This window comes from Anas acuta, chromosome 20 (assembly GCF_963932015.1).
Source record: "Anas acuta chromosome 20, bAnaAcu1.1, whole genome shotgun sequence".
Taxonomy (NCBI): Eukaryota; Metazoa; Chordata; class Aves; order Anseriformes; family Anatidae; genus Anas; species Anas acuta.
Window position 1 is genome coordinate 3,935,347 of NC_088998.1, and position 17,165 is coordinate 3,952,511.

At 51.3% G+C, this 17,165-nt stretch overlaps 1 protein-coding gene across 14 annotated transcripts in view; it reads right to left on the reverse strand.

Annotated features, from left to right (window-relative positions):
* Positions 1-17,165, reverse strand: part of ASTN2 (astrotactin 2) — a 324,948-nt gene that overhangs the window by 194,958 nt on the left and 112,825 nt on the right. For 13 of the 14 annotated variants that reach the window (XR_011089090.1, XM_068656627.1, XM_068656612.1 and 10 more), the window contains one exon: positions 3,434-3,580. The exons of the other annotated variant lie outside the window; for it this stretch is intronic. Coding sequence is in view for 12 of the 13 variants with exons in the window: in XM_068656627.1 (XP_068512728.1) it covers positions 3,434-3,580 (147 nt within the window). In the remaining variant the exon portion in view is untranslated. The remainder of the gene's footprint in view (positions 1-3,433; positions 3,581-17,165) is intronic. 14 annotated transcript variants of the gene reach the window in all.

Genomic DNA, 17,165 nt, shown 5'->3' on the forward strand with positions numbered 1-17,165 from the left:
CTTTGCATTTCCAAGTCCTCATAAAAGCCACCGCAAGCCTTCCTATAAATTCAAGCCTGCTCTGAACCGGGCATGATGCCTGCTGCTGGGTGCAGGCAAGTTCCTGACACAATTTCTGTGCCCTGGGGCAGTGGCAGAAGGGAGCAGAGGCTGCTCGAGCCATTTGGGGAGGAACCAGAAAGGAGCGGGAGGCCTCCCTGCCCTCCCGGTGTAATGCAACCCCCTGCAGCACCGAGGGCAGGGACAAAGCCAGTGCCTTCCTCAGCCCCGTGCCAACCCCACAAGACCCGTGCAGCAAAGGAGGCTCCTTGCAGAGCAGCACGAGAGAGGATTTACAGGTACAGATGTGTTTGTCACAGGGGAGACCCCCAGCCTCCCCCTGGCAGCCGGGGCAGCAGAGAGCAGCGCAGCTCGTGCCAGGCTCCTGTGCAGGTGGCTCCCGGGGAAATGAAGGAAGAGCAGCTGTGCAAACCAGTCAGTAATTGTTCAGAGGGGAGCGAAACGGGGGGAGAACCCATCAAATGAACACAAGGAAGAAAATGAACCAAGAGAGGGAAACAAGGGCAACAGAGACGGGCTGGTTATTAATACTGCTGCTGGTAATCTGCTCTCCCACCCCAGTTGGCTTCTTGTCTCAGCCCTTCCCCTGCTCTCTCCTAATCCTCCAACTCTATCAGGCTCAGAAACTTCATTTTCCAGCACCACTGCTTGTTGCAGGGGGGAAGCTGCTCTCCCCTGGGGCTGGAGACGTTTGGCGGGGATCCTCCCCCCCTCTTTTCCCCAACTTGCTTTAGGATCCTGGCGCACCAGAGCTGGCTCACATCTATTTCCTTCACAGATGAGTCTCACAGCAGAGGGATTGCTTTCAGCCTCTGCCTTTGTTTGGCTTTTCCTGCAGAGGTGTTGGTAGCTTCTCTGTTTTAAGATTTTCCTCGGCTACTGGCATCTATTGCAATCCTGCGCATCAAACGGGAATTGGAGGGCACCCTCCTCTTGTGCGGGAGCATCTCCCACGAATGCACCTTCCCCGCCCGCTCACACAGCCTGCCTTATCGTCACGCGACATCCAAAGGAGAGCAGCTTAAGAATGCAGACTGGTGAAGTGCACGGCAACATTAACGAGACGTTGGGTGCCGTGCGAGCAGCTGCTGTAAGACGGATCAAAGCTCCCAGCCCCATCTGGGCCAATGTAATCAGCTCTGCCGCCGCTCCGCTCACGTGGCAATAACCATGCCAGCACCCCCACCACTCCCTCCCACCTCCCAGCCCTGATATTTGGCAAAAAGCAGCATTAAGAGCTGGAAATGAACCCAATAAGACAGGAGCAGGTCCCCCCTTTGCCAGCAGTGTAGGACTCTGGGTGACAAGCTACACGCCACCTCCCCAAACACGGCCAGCAATGCTTTCCTGGGTGCCATAAAGATTTCCAAGCCCAGCTCAGTTCAGTGCTGCCTTTAAACGTTTCCTAGCATTTTGCTGCCAGTTTGGTGCTGCCTTGGGATTTGCTGTTAATCAACTAGAAGGGACAACTTTAAGAGCTTTCCTCTTCCCCGGCAATGGACTCTGCCATCACATAAAACGATGAGATTTCAGTAAAACTGATAGCCACTGCAAAATGTCTTTGCTGCTTCTGTATGAAGAATTTGACTGTTTCCCATAAAAATATTTAAAAAGTTTTTGCAGTTTGTAATTATATTTTACAGTTTCATTACAAAGCTCATTTTAATTCTTTGCCAAACCGTTTTTACCAGTCCTCTTGCCACTTTCTCTTTAAAGAATTCATTAAGTTGGGACTGGAGATCATCCCATTTCCCCCAGTTTCAACGATATTAATCTATTTTATTGGTATTTCATTGTCATTTCCATTCGAGTGTTCTCCGTATTTGCATAATTTGCATTGCCACCCCCTTCCTGGTGAAAAGCACGGACTCATCTTTCCACTTTATCTCTACGGAGTCGCATTATGTTTTGTTTTATTTTAGTTTTTGAGGACACAAGCCTTCTGCGGGCCAGAGGCTCTGCAGGATGCTGGAGCCTATTTCCACCACTGCCTTCCCCCTGGCCTTCAGCACAGCTCCTGTGCTCTCCCTCTCTTCTTGAGGCTGGTTTTGGGCAGGGCACAGTGCGTCCCTCCCAGCCTAAGCGATAACCTGGCCGGTGCCCCGAGGGTCGCGAGCTGATACTGGGGCAGCCTCATTTCCCCAAAGCAAAATGAGTTTCTGTTCTCTGATTGTTCGGAATAAAAATCTGTGAAACTACAGAATATTTATGTGCTGCCTGGGCAGTACTTAATGCCTTTCAGAAGCAGGTCAAGGCGTAGCCAAGTCCCTTATTTCAAGTTATGCCCTTTTTCAGCTCTGCACTCCTCTAACGCTCCGTTCCCCCAATCTGAGGCCACAAAGCAGACACTCTCCTCCTCTTTTTCTTAATAACCAAGCTTTAGCCATTAAGGCAGCCTCCAGCCCCTGAGATTGGACTGCAATTTCCAGAGCCAGCGGCTAAGAAGCTTCCTCAGGGGGCAGAGCAGCAGCAGCCTTCCCACCAGCACAGGGCACCAGCCCGCTGGCTGCACGCAGCACCCATCCCAAAAGCATCATTACGGGTGCAGACACACGTGCGTGGTGAGGCTCTGTGCTGGGAATGAAGAACCCACTCTCATCAAGGCTGAAAACCATTTAAAACAGACCGGGGAATCCCTCTGTGTCATGGGGGGATGCTTTAAGCCCTGCTCTTCCACACTGCTGCACCTCATTAAGCATCTAACTCTCCCCACTAAGATCACACCCCCAGGGGACACGCTGCATCCCAACCCCAATGGGTGGACGGGAAGCAGCAGCGGGCTGGGAGCACCACAGTCCTGGCAGGGAGAAGGTGTACCCTCAGCACGCCCCGAGCAGTCAGGCAAGCACGGGAGCTGAGGAATTGGAACTGACTGAATAATGGGTCCCATCGGCTGGAAGAAAATGAAATTTGCCCTCGTGTTACTGAAAACTTGCACTTGACGCTCACTGCACATTATAAAGAAAAGGTCAGTGAAACACAACAAATGCAAGGAGCCCAGTCGGAGAAAGCAATAAATAGTGACAGCAGCCCTTGTCTAATTTTTCAAAGCATCTCTGCCTGTGCTCAAATGCTACCAATTTCACTCTGCACTGCTGCAAGGGGCTGGGACAAACGGATCAGCTGCTGCAGGACAGGAGCATGCATAAGCAGGCTCCCGGGGCTCATCAGTGAGTCCCGATGAGAACAGGAATATCCATCAGATATGTTCAGTGATAACAACAAAGGTGCAATTGAGAAGAGGAAAGTTTACCCCCATGGTGTGGTCCTCTAGAGATGCCTGCTAAGGTGCTGACTCAGGGAGGCTTTAGGTAAGCTATAAAGAGAGCGGCTGCTGTGGGGTGAAGGGGATCTGATGCCCATGGGGTCTTACCATCGGCGATGAAGTGCTCGGGTACATGAAGTGTCACCTTTACAGTCAGCGGGCAGGAGAGCTGGGAGCCGCACACCATGGCAAGAATGCAGGAGCTGACCGCAATGAGGGTCAGGGCTGTCTTGTTGATGGGGCTTTTCATCGAACCTGGAAGGCAAAGAGAGTGGTGGGTGCTGCGGGAGGGACCCGCCTCGGCACCCCCACCCCGAAAGGCCCCCCCAGTTTGCTCTGCTTCCCCCTGCCCCGTGAAGACCAGAGCTCCTGGATCCTTCACACCCTATTCTTCCCAGCACGGTTTGCTCATGGTCCTGCAGGCTCCTGCAGCCAAGCCCCAGGCAGTGCTCAGCAGCCGAGGTTTATGTGGCAAATTTTATCAAGTCACAAAAACAATCAAGCCAAATCCGAGGGCTGCCGGTACCATGGCATCATTTACTCTTGCTTAACACCAGGAGAAATCTATGTCTACAAATTTTATATAGCATTGCTGAGTGTTAATTATTTATACAAATATGTATAAAGATTCAGTCATCACGCAGGGACTATGATGAACAACAAAGCGACCTACAGAGCCAGCCGCTTACAGGCAGCAGAGATTACAAGAGAAGTTTCACTTTGTCAGTCACAGAAGCTTACGGTACCTTCAAAAAAAGCAGCTCACAAAAGATTTTGTTCCAAGTGCCAACTCAACACTTTCCAACGCTAAGAGGGGCTTCTGAAGCCAGCACCTGGATGGGACGTGGGTCGCCTGTCCCCAGCTCCATGGCCATGTGCTGGACACGTAGGGCAGGGGATGTCTGCACGGAGTAGCCATCAGCTGGGGACATCCCATCGTCCTGCTCCTCCCCTGCTGCTCTGTGCAGACCTGCACGCACAGACAGCCCTGTTTGGCACCTCGTGCTTTATTCTTTCTTTTTCCTTTCTTTCTTTTTCATTTTTCTCTCTCTTTCTTTCTTTCTTTCTTTCTTTCCTTCTTTCTTACTTATTTTTAAGCAAATGGAGTTATAAAATCATAGAATAGGGACAACTAAGGATGCAACAAGGAGACTAGGAAGCACCAAAAAAGACTTTATGTCTTGGAAAGATGCTGAAGGGATCAAGCCTTGTTCTGACTACAGGAAGCATCATGCTCACAGGCTCTGCTCCTCCCGAGGGATTTCAGCCACCTGGACGTCTGCTGGGAAAGCCACGTGGCAGGCAGTAAGCAACCCAGGAGCCTCCTGGTGTCCATAGAGGACAACTTCCCTGTCCAGACATTAGACAAACCAACCAGAGGAGAAGCGTTACTGGACCTGGTGCTCACCAACGCGGAAGAACTTGTTAGCAAAGTTAAAACTGGGGGAAGCCTAGGTTGCAGTGACCATGCCCTGGTTGAGTTTGTGATCTCAAGGGATACGGGCCTGGCTGAGAGCAAAGACCCTGAACTTCAGAAGAGCCAGCTTCCAGCTGAATTAGTGGCTAAGATCCCATAGGACACAGTCCTTAGGGACAGAGGATCTGATCAGAGCTGGATCTCTTTAAGGATGTTTTCCTTGGAGCACAAGAGCTCTCTTTCCCATATGCAATAAATCAAGAAGGGAAGGTAGGAAACCAGCATGGTTGAATAAGGTCCTGCTGCTCAAACTTAGGCAAAAGGAAATGCACAATTAGTGGAAACGGGGCCGTGTGCCCTAGGAAGAGCACAGAAACGCTGTCTGGATGTGCAGGGATGGGATCAGGAAAGCCAAGGCACTGACAGAACTAAACTTGGCGAGGGAGGCAAAGAATAACAAGAAGGGGCTCTACAGGTACATTGGCCACAAAAGAAACACCAGGGAGAGTGCAGTGCCTCTGACAAATCGAGATGGAAAACTGGTAATGACACACATGGAGAAGGCAGAAGTACTTAACAACTTCTTTGCCTCGGTCTTCACTAGTGGTCAGGCTTCTCTCGTGTCCCCGAACCTCTGGGTAGGGACTGGGGGAGCAGAGTCCCCCCACTGTAAGCGAAGAGGAACTTCACAACCTCCTGACGCTACTTAACTACAGGTCTATGGATCCTGACAGCATGCACCCCAGGGTCCTGAGGGAATTGGCTGATGTAGCCACCAAGCCACTCTCCATCATATTTGAAAAATCGTGGCAGTCAGGCGAAGTCCCTAGTGACTGGAAAAAGGGAAACATCTCTGCCAGTTTTAAAAAGTGTAGAAAGGAAGACTTGGGGAACTACAGACCAGTGAGCCTCACCTCTGTACCTGGCACGATCATGGAACGAATCCTCCTGGAGGCAATGTTAAGGCACATGCAGGACAAGGAGGTGATCTGAGACAACCAGCATGGCTTTGCCAAGCACAAATCATGCCTGACCCATCTGTTGGCTTTCTGTGATGGAGTAACTGCATCAGTCACCAAAGGAAGACTGATGTCATCTACCTGGACTTTTTTAAGGCCTTTGACACGGTCCCACATCACATCCTAATCCCTAAATTGGAAACATATGGATTTGAAGGATGGACCATCTGATGGATAAGGAATTGGCTCAATGGCCACACCCAGGGTGGTCAATGGCTCTGTGTCCAAGTGGAGGCCGGTGACAAGCAGTGTCTTAAGACAAGCAGTGACTTAATTGCATTGTTCCTAGCCCTGATAGTTCTCAATGAACACAACCAGAGTGAGGGCGTGCTACGTTGTTGGTGAATCCGTGACTGTGATGGTTCGGTACCCTCAATCTGACCGGACCCATATTGGTAAACACGTTACTGGTGAACCTGTGACTGAATCCAACCAGACCCATAATGGTTAATCAGCTACACCCGTTAACACGACAGCTGGAAAAGACCTCCACGATCACCAAGCCCAGTCATCAGCCTGACCTACTGAGTCCACTCACTAAACCTCATTCAAAACATCCCTTGAATACCTCCCAGGATAGGGACTTCACCATGTCCCTGGGCAGCGCATTCCAGTGCTTGACCACCCTCTCCACGAAGAAATTCTTCCTGATATACAATCTAAACCTCCCCTGCTGGAACTTCAGGCTGTTTCCTTATATGCTGTCACTTGTCACCTAAGAAAAGAGACCGACACCTTCCTTGCTGAAACACCCTTTCAGGTAGTTGCAGGGAATTCAAGTAAAAGCCAAAAAATAACGCAGACAGCAGCAGGTCTAGAGTCACAAACTCACCAGTGGCATTAGGATGGCTGAATCAGGTCATCTGCAGTGTAGGGGGACACACCAACCCCAGACGACGAGGGGAAAGGATGTGAGAGTGGGCAATGAAGAAATGTTTGGCAAAGACCTGGCTGCCCCACGAGATGCAGATGCTCTTGTTCAGTGCAGGCCAGGAGCAAGCATGAGCCACCCTCTGATGATGGAGAGAACCAGGAGAAACCATCCCCTGGCCTCTGCTACCCCATCTGTGGGTCCCTACGGCCCATGCACGGGCAGTCCCAGCACCCTGAGCCTAGGAGCTGCACGTTGTTCTCCCCAGCCTGGCCCCTCCATCAGCATCATGTACCAGGATTGCACCAGGCACCTCACCAAGCAGTCGGTCCCTTCAGCTCCGCAACTCCTGAAAACTATTTGGAGGACACAGAAATGCCAACCAGAGGGCAGGGACCAGCAATACACCCAGCTGCTGCACAGGCTGTTACAGCGCAGCCGAGATGTCCCAGCTGCTGGCAGACCTGTCCGTGTGCCTACCGAGGATTCAGGCAAGGACATGTCTTTATTTTTGGAACGTGATCCAGCTCCCCCTCCTTGCTCTCTGCCATCATTATTTCATCAGCAAAGAGAGATTGAAAAAGCATCTGCTTAAAAATTGAACGGGAAATGCATCTAGCAAGTTAGCACTCGCGTGTTTCACCCGATAATTTCATCAAACCCACTTAGAGATGCGGGTGTCAGAGCAGGGAACTGGTGTCCAGGCTGGGCCCAAGGCACAACCTGTGTTTTCCAGGCCAGCAGTGTGCCCCATCAAAGCCTCCCCTGCAGCAGGATGGAGCCTGCACCATGGGTGCTCCTCCTGACATTTGCAGGACAAGAGAAGTGGCTGATCTGCTGGGAAACACCCCATCTGCGACCAACAGGAGTACGCAAAATGATTATTTATGAAGCATCTTTCACTTTCCTTATGCATGCATCATCTAAACAGCCTTCCCACCTCTATTTCACAGCTTTATCACCCATCTCCTGTGCCCTCCACCTTTCCATGCCCCCTTTTCCTTTCCAGTCTATTCCTATCATTAGTGTAAGTTAGCACCTCCAAACTCATCCTCTTGCAGGGCATGCGGTGCCTGCCACAAACCCTTCTTTTGGTTGGCATTGCTAAACTAATGCAAAAAGAGAAAAGAAAAAAAAAAAAGATGGAGAAAACCTGCCATTGAGATAATTGGACACAGTCAAGTACACAATAGAGCAGAGAGCACTGGATTTTACCATTATAAATCACCTTTCAATCCAGGGTCTTAAAGTGCTTTGCAAACATTATATCACAAATCCCTTATGAGTTAGGCAAGCATTATCCCCTTTTTACAAAGAGCCTGAATCACAGGTATGACGGCAGCCTTCACCACCCTGCAGCAGAAGCCGAGCTGGGATTAGGGTCTGGGGGCTCCCATCCCCATCTCCTCCCCATCACTTCTCTCTCTGTGACTAAGAGGAAAGGTGCACAGGGGCCTGAAACAGCAAAAAGCCTCTTACAGCTCAATGAGTTTGAGCTTGGCTGCCCAAGGGAAGGGACAACGTGCTGCAAGTCTCCTCTAACTGCCTTCCCCGCTTCTCTGCCTTCCCCTTCCTGCTCGTTTCCACCACACTGCTAATTGCTGACCTCTAGAACTGCCTGAAGTTGGCTGTCACCAACTGAACCAAATCCAGGGGAATTCTGCTCGAGCAGAAATTCTGTTTCCAGCTCAGCTCTTTATTGCTTACGACCAGTTCCCTGCCAGGCTTGAAGGCAGGCTATTAGCAAAGCAGATCCTTTCCTCCCTCTTTAAACAGAGGTACATTTCTCGATTTCCATCCCCTCGCCTGCCCCTCCGACCACTGACACTCCACTAGAAGTGTTTGAACACCCATCTGGAGATAAAAAGCTGAGTGCCAGCCCTCTGAAAACGCAGCTGTATTCTTAACAACCCAATGCTAACTAAACAAACCTCAACAGGTTCACCAGGGCTACGTGCTCCTGTTCAAGATGTGAAACAAAATGAGTAATTCCTTCCTTGTCCTGGGGGTGGGAGCCAAACCGGCTCAGTAATTCAGAAGGAGCTGTGCCTGGGCACTTTCCCTCCTCCTTTTGTAGTCTCTGGGCTTCCAGGAAAATGTTTAATGTGCAGATTTTAAAACTCAGTTCCACTGAACTTCTTTAGCTACAGGGAAGAAATGCAAGACCTTTCCAGGCAGAGGCTAGGACCCAGCAGCCCGTGAGATCCTCAGCACACAAGCTAAGTCTTGGCTCAGGTATTCTGTGGTCTAAAAGGGCCCACAGTATGTCCAGGCACAGCTGAGACCAAGCTTGCTCCCCAGATTCTTCTGCACTAGCAAATCCTCGCTATGTTGAGATGCTCTCACCCTGCTATTAATTAAAGAGGTCTCTGCTGTGCTTTGGATGCTTTCAGCAGAGCATGAGGGTGCTCTAATGCTCAGTCGTGGCTTTAGCCTAACTTGCAGGGAAAGCAACGGGGGAAGCACCTCTGTGAGCCCTGACACCCCAGTGCTGCCTGTGCCCGGGGGGATGCAGCAGGTGGATGGACAAGAAGAAGAACTAACTTCTTCTTGAACAGGGAGAAATGAGCTGCCCTTGAGCCCCAGGCTGCAAGAACATCGGAGAGAGGAGAAGAAAGAAAAGGCAAACTGCTCTGGAGTAGGGCAGAATCATACTTGAGAAGCTTTCTTCTACCAGCCCCATTAACCACAGCTTAATTAAGACTGGAAGACGGGAGGAGTTCAGGAATCTAAACCTCACTTAAAGCCTCTGACCTGAGCGTTGGAGCAGCTAGGGCAGTGGTTGAGGGCCTCTGGCCCCTTCCACCTTCCCACCTGGGACTTTTTTCCCCATTAAACACTGGTGCCAGTTAGCCCAGCTCCAGCCTCACAGAGAGCGTGCGAGTCCTTCCGCAGACAGCTCAGAAACAGCTTGCAGAGCACCAAATTCCCCCAAAGATTTTGCACCTGCTGCAAGATGAAGATAATTTCAGAGCCACCAGTGTAAACACGCTGCAAACAGACCCTCCAAATGCACCGTGTCTCCTTGGAAATATAATTTACTTATGCAGTTAATTACTTGCGGCTTTGTATATTTTCCCTTGCCCACCTAAAGGACAGGGGTGGGAGAGATGCACCAACAAAACTCCAGGCTCATTTCTTTTTGCTATTGGCAGCGCTGCTTAAATTCGAGAAAGGAGCAAAAAAGAAAGGTAAGTTCAGAACACGTATGGATTTACAAGCAACACGAATATCCTGTGCTCTCGGTAATGTGATGTTTCTAAATCAGGCTCATAAATACATGCTTGGGAGATTAGTCTATAAAAAAAAATAAACTTTAATTACCCCATCTTTATCAGCACACAGCCCATAGTGTTAGCCATATGTAGGCGTTAAACGCCAAGTGCTTCACAATCTTCCCCACCCCCCGGAGATAATAGCATAATACAGCATGTTTCGAGGCTACTCGGATATTAAAATGCATTTCTATCACCCGAGAAAGACAGGGATATGGAAACCAAAGCAGCGGCACAGCAAGAGGTGGGACTGCTTAGCAACGCACAGCCACCAGCACCGGCACCACAGCGCGGCACCGACACCACGGACACCACAGCACGGACAGCATGGCACGGACATCACGCTATGGACACTACAGCACGGACATCATGGCACGGACACCACGAACATCATGGCATGGACACCACAGCATGGACACCATGGTATGGACATCAGACTATGAACACCACACCACAGACACCACAGCATGGACACCACACCACAGACACCATGCTGTGGACACCACAACACCAACACCACAGCACCAACACCACAGCACCAACACCACACCCCACACCCCACACACCACACCACAGTGCAGACACCACACCACAGACACCACAGCAGGGACACCACACCACAGACACCACGTTGTGGACACCACAACACGAACACCACAGCATGGACACCACAGCATGGACACCATGGCATGGACATCAGACTATGAACACCACACCACAGCCACCACAGCATGGACACCTCACCTCTGACACCACAGCACAGACATCACACCACAGCATGGACACCACACCACAGCCACCATGCTGTGGACACCACAACACCAACACCACAGCATGGACACCACATCACAGCCACCACACCACAGCCACCACAGCACCATAGACACCACAGCACCAACACCACACCCCACACACCACACCCCACACCACACACCCCACACACACCACACCACAGCCACCACAGCCACCCCGGCACTGCCAGCGGGGCCTGGCCGCAGCCTCCCCGGGGTGTGGAGCCCCTGATGAAGGCCAGGCCGCAGCGTGCCCGTGCTCTGCGCTGCTTTCTGCACGCCAGGCGAGTTCACCGCTCCTAATGACGCTTCTTTATGTTCCAGCAGAGGCTCATTAATACGGTACAGCAGCGTTTCCAGGACAGCCTCACACACGGAAACATCTCAAGGTGTTTTACAAGCGGGAGATCATGTTAAATCAAATCAAATACCAATCAAGATAAGCGGCAGTGGTGGCAGGCTGCTATGGGCACAGAGCGTCCCACACTCCGCTCTCACCACCCTTCTCCCCACCCTGCCCCACACCAGGTCCCAGGCACCGCCCTCCCTGTCCTCCTGCCAGCCAGGGCTCCCCCTCCACCTCAGGGTGTCCCTGTTCCTGGGCCAGCAGGATGGAGAAGCCCTGACCGTGCAGCTTCGGTCCCCACGCTGGGGACACTGCCTGCCTGGTGAGCACCCCCCCAGCCCTGAGACCACAAGGAGGCATGACGGGGAGACAAGAAGGAGATGCCCACGTTGTGCAGCAGACAGGGGAGATCAGATGGTGCTGGATTTATGGAGGGTTTGATCTTGCTAAGAGCGTGCTGAATCAGATTAATGCTATTAACGCTTACGAATTGCCCATTAGCAGTGAGCTGAGCTGCAGCACAGGAGGCTGCGGAGAAGGAAGGCAGTCATGGGGTGGGGGCTGGCAGCCGAGCCCCCTGTGCACAGCAGCCTGCATGCCCCACGCTCGTTCACCCCCAGCTACTGCCACGCTCCTGGAGCATTAATGCTCCGGTACCGAAGGGATGAATTCGGTTTGTACCCGTACAGCCTCCAGCGGGGATCCCCCCTTGCTCTAACATACATCTAGCAGCCTGGAGGGAGATGCCGCAAGCACAAATCAACAGGGAGGAGGAGGAAAAAGGGAGAAAGAGGGGAGTGGAGGGAAAGGAAAAGCCCCAAAAGCCAGCAGGGATGAGGGCAGGGAAGGAGAGGGGAGAAATGGAAAAGGCAGAGGTGGCACAGGTTGGTGCCTCCTTGGGGACCATCACCACCAGGGCCATTTCTCTCCCGATATTGTTGCTTTTCTTGAATTTCCCTGGGCATGTACAATTAAAATCAATGAAGTCAGCTTTGCTTTCATGTTCTCAGTGTGGAATTGGTTGGGATAAAATCACATTAAAGAAACAGTTACATATTTAAAGCCAGAGACTGCCTGCACTGGAATTTTCTTGCACGCAAATCAATGGAAACACTTCTCTCGGAATTAAAGTCTGTTTTTTTGTTTTGTTTTGTTTTAAACTCCAAATGAATCCCAGTTTTACACTATACAAGCACAAAGGCAAATCTGAGCGGAAGGCTTTATTTCAAGGAGGGTGGAAAGCAATTTTCAATACAGCACAATGAAAACATATTTCCTCCAGGAAAAGAAAAGTAATCATTATCTAGAAAATAGCTCGCACCAAGTCACAGCCCAGAGAGGATTGCTCTCAGCGAGCACCGGGCTGGGCAGATGGACCGACTGGGGAGGCTGGGGTGAGATGAACCAGGGGCTGTGGTGCCCGTGGGGCAATGCCCACGTCCCTGCTGGCTCTCCACATGCCCTTGCCACTGCCTGCAGAGCCCGGCTGGCCTACGGCCACGCCACAGGGCAACTGGGCTAGGATTTCCAAAGCCAGCCATGCAAAAAAAAAAAAGGCAAACAAACACTTTTCCTCCCCTCCCTTCCTTCTGGAACAGACGCACAATAAAAATCTCAGCTCTGCAAGAGCTCCCCGGGGTTGGGGCATGGCCGTGCCTCAGTTTCCCCAACAGGAGCGAGCTTTCCCAGCAGAGCCCTGACAGACGCTGCTCTCCACCTCCTCCCCCGGCTCAAGCAACAGGAGGAACGAATCTCAGCACGGGTGGGGAGAGCAGCGGCACTGCACCACGTCCCCTCCGCTACCCGTGAACCCGCGCCCCCCCACCCCGCGCCTGTGTTGTACTTCCCATGGAACAAGAGCCTTGTTACCATGCGGAGGGCGACAGCGGAGCGATTAGCGAAATTTGTTACCCGCATGCTCTGAACAAAATTAAATTAAAAGTGCTGCTTTGCTGTCAAGATAAGGGCCAAGCCGGGGAGATAATTTTTCACTCTCAAACACTCAATTACTCGCGGAGGCTGCATCAGATACAATCAAAAAATAAATAAATAAATAACGAGGCCCACGCTGCCGCTGGGAACAGATGTAAAAGCCGTTATCTCCAGCACAGTCTGGGGATGTTAAAGAGCCTGAGGCTGCCACGGCACCGGGACTGCTTTAATTACAGACCCCTCTGCTCCCCAGCCCATGCTTTGCAGCTGGCTCCCCGTGGTGGCCCCTTTCCCCAAAAAGCTGCCAGAGCAGCCCAAACTGGGCTCCCCTGCAGGAACAGCATCAAACTATGAAGGAGAGCAGTGCAGGGGCGGCTATTTGCTGATGCAAAAAAAAAAAAAAAAAAAAAAAAAGCACTACGTTTGTTTGCTCTCTGGAAAAGGGGCACTGACAACAGAGCTTTGGTAGCCAAGAATGTGAAGTGACAGCATCCCGCATCTGTCCTGGGGGATGGGGGGCAGGGGGTGCCCCCCAGCACTCTGCGAGGTAAGGATGTACAGCACAATGCTACCCAGAGGTGTGTCACAGGGGTTGTCCCCTCCTGGGTGCTGCAGGTAGCAGCACAGTGAAGCAGCCAGGTAGGTGTGGAGCCATCGGGTCTTCCCCATCTGTCCATGCTGGCAGGAGGGCTGCGTTTCCTTCCTGGTGGGCAAGCAGCAGGAAAGCTGCAGGAGCTGGGGCCCTGGGAGAAGACACACTAAGCGCAGCCCAACAGCAGGAGGCACAGGACAGGCTGATTATTCCCTCCGGCCAGTGTAAGCGATGAAAAATGACACGTTTGCATTATCACCTTTTCTTTCCCATTTGATCCCTGACGGCGTCCGTGATGTGCGAGGGCTGCAGGTGGTCCAGCAGCTGGTGCAGCTCAGAGCAGGGACACGGCTCGCCGAGGGCCTGGTGACACAGTGACACGGTGCCCACACTGCTGTTCGGCCCTGCTGGGGCTGGGGGTGCAGTGCGCGTGGAGAGAATCACCCAAATTTTATTCTGACTTTTGTTTAGTTCCCCGTGAAATAATAAATGCCTGCTGCCTCTGGAGACGGGAGAGGATCAAAGTGAAACTTCCTCACATGTAACAGCCCCTGAATAACTAATATTCCCTTATAAAAGGCCTTGTTTTATACACCAAACACAGAGGCAGATCAAAGCTCATCTTCTCATTTCTCTAACAGCTCTCAGAAAACTTTGCAAGCCATCCAGGCACAAAAAGCACGCGCACGTGGCTGACACCAACCCAAGACCCCTAACGGGACTCTGCTCACTTGTGCTGATATTCCAGAGCACGGTGCTGGGGAATTATCTGAGAGCCTCGTTCGTCAAGGTCTAACCCAAGGGCACCACACCACATCCCTGGGGTGCACAGCGGGTCTGCTGGGGTAGAAGCAGGTTATTGGGATGGGAGAAGGTAACAGGTACAGGAAGGCAGAACCCAGATGAAAGCGGTGCCTGGAAGTCAGGAAGGAGCTTTCTCTCCTCCTCTTGGAAAAGACTTCAGGGAGTGTCAAAGCAATTAAAAAGCCAAGGGTGGCGGAGGAGAACAAGGAGGTAGACAAGGACTGCTAGAGGTGTCAGTGGGAAAACAGGATTGATGGGATGAACGACAGGACAGCGCGTTACGAGAGCAATGAGACAACTGGCAGCAAAAAATCCATGCTCTGAGTAAGGGTAAGGAACGGGTTGGGGATCTAAGGTTTAGGGGTTAGGGTTGTTAGGGTTTCCAGAGAAAGTGCAGAGTCCTGTTGTGTGTGGGGCTTTGTAAAGGCTCCCCAAGGGAGTTCAGGTGTACCCAAAGGCTTCCGTTGGGAGCACTTTTGATGGGAGAAAGTGGTGTCGTATGTGGTTTTTAGGGTCCTAATTAGGGTTTGGTTTAGTGTTCCAGTTAGGGTTAAGTTCAGGGTTGTTTGCATAGAGAGGAGGTGCAGAGTCCTGTTGTGTGTGGGGCTGCATTAATGTTAGGGTTAGGGTTAGAGTTAGGTTTAGGTTTAGAGTTCGGGTTTGGGTTAGGGTTAGGTTAGGGTTACGGTTATGGTTAGGGTTTGGGATAGGGTTCAGGTTAGGGTTATGGTTAGGATTAGATTTAGGGTTAGGGTTAGGGTTAGCTTTGCCATTAGGGTTAGGATTAGGGTTAGGTTAGAGTTAGGTTTAGGTTAGTGTTAGGGTTAGGTTTATGGTTAGGGTTTGGGTTAGGATTAGCTCCACTGTTAGGGTTAGGATTACGTTTAAGGTTAGGTTAGGGTGAGTATTAGGGTTAGAGTGGAGGTTAGAGAAAGGGTTAGTGTTCGGTTAGGGTTAGGGTTAGGGTTAGGGTTAGCGTTAGGGTTAGGGTTAGGGTTAGGGTTTGGGTTGTTTGCAAAGAGAGAAGGCGCAGAGTCCAGTTGTGTGGGGGGTTGTGTTAGGGTTAGGGTTTAGAGGTTAGGGTTAGGTTAGGGTTATAGTTACTGTTAGGGTTCGGGTTAGGGTTCAGGTTAGGGGTTACAGTTTGGTTAGGGTTAGGATTAGGGTGCTTGTTACAGTGAGGGTTAGGGTAAGGGTTAGTGTTCGGTTAGGGTTAGTGTTGGGTTAGGGTTAGGGTTAGGGTTAGGGTTAGGGTTAGGGTTAGGGTTAGGGTTAGGGTTAGGGTTAGGGTTAGGGTTTGGGTTGTTTGCAAAGAGAGAAGGCGCAGAGTACAGTTGTGTGGGGGGTTGTGTTAGGGTTAGGGTTTAGAGGTTAGGGTTAGGTTAGGGTTATAGTTACTGTTAGGGTTCGGGTTAGGGTTCAGGTTAGGGGTTACAGTTTGGTTAGGGTTAGGATTAGGGTGCTTGTTACAGTGAGGGTTAGGGTAAGGGTTAGTGTTCGGTTAGGGTTATGATTAGAGTTAGGTTTATGGTTATGGTTTGGGTTACTTTTAGGGTTGTTTGCAAAGAGAGAAGGTGCAGAGTCCTGTTGTGTGGGGGGTTGTGTTAAGGCTAGGGTTAGGGTTAGGTCAGGGTTAGGGTTAGGGTTCAGGTTAGGGTTAGAGTGAGTGTTAGGGTTAGTGTTAGGGTTAGGGTTAGTGTTAGGGTTAGGGTTAGCTCCGCCATTGGGGTTAGGGTTAGGGTTAGGTTAGCGTTAGAGCTAGGGTTAGGTTTAGGGTTAGGGTGGTGGCTAGGGTTAGGGTTTGGTTAGGGTTAGCGTTTGGGTTATGGTTTGGGTAAGGCTTACCGTTATGGTTAGAGTTAGGGTTAGGGTTAGCTCCGCCATTAAGGTTAGCCTTAGGGTTAGGTCAGGGTTAGGGATAGTGTTAAGCTTTGGGTTACAGTTTTTGTTATGTTTAGGATTGAAGGAGCAGAGTCTTGGGGGGGGGGGGCGTTGCACAAAGGCTCCCCCAGGGAGTTCAGGTGTACCCAAAGGCTTCTGTTGGGAGCACTTTTTGATGGGAGAAACTGGTGCCTTATGCGTTTTTAGGGTCCTAATTAGGGTTAGGTTTAGGGTTTGTTTGGGGTTGTTTGGAAGGAGAGAAAGCGCAGCGTCCTGTTGTGTGTGGGGTTGCGTAAAGGATACCAAAGGATGTTTGGGAGTTTTCTGCCCAACAGGCAGACAAGGACCGAAGCTCCACAGGAAGCCCTCTTTTGCTTTCACACACCTCCCCCTACACTTCTCCAGAGAGTTTCTAAAAGGAATTGGACATTTCTGGTGTAGGGGATCCTACAGCCCTTAAAGCTGGGAAGACACACGCTGCATCATGCTGGGGGCTGCAGACAAGCAACGCTCCTACCTCTGCTGCTGGCCTCATCAGCGTTACTCCTCCGTGCATCCCCATCCTGCAAACCAGATGTCAGCGTCTGCTGGTGCTGAGATAACCGAGCAGCCAGACCCAGCACAGCGCAGTGAGCTCGCCCTCGCTCAGTATTTACCTCTGGGAACATCCTGCTAATTTACCTTGTCAAGCACACCCGTGGGCCTCGTGAAACCTGCAGCCTTTCTTCTATAGCAGAAAAATAAAGCCTGCAACCACTTAGCCAGCCTGCTCTGACACAGCACAAAGTCAACGTGAACCCACGCAACACCTAAGTGGAAACTTCCCATCACATCACCTGGGATCAATGACTCGACGGCATCAGTAATTGTGCTCAATCCTGCAAAACCTGGGCTGAGGAGAGGAGTCTCAAG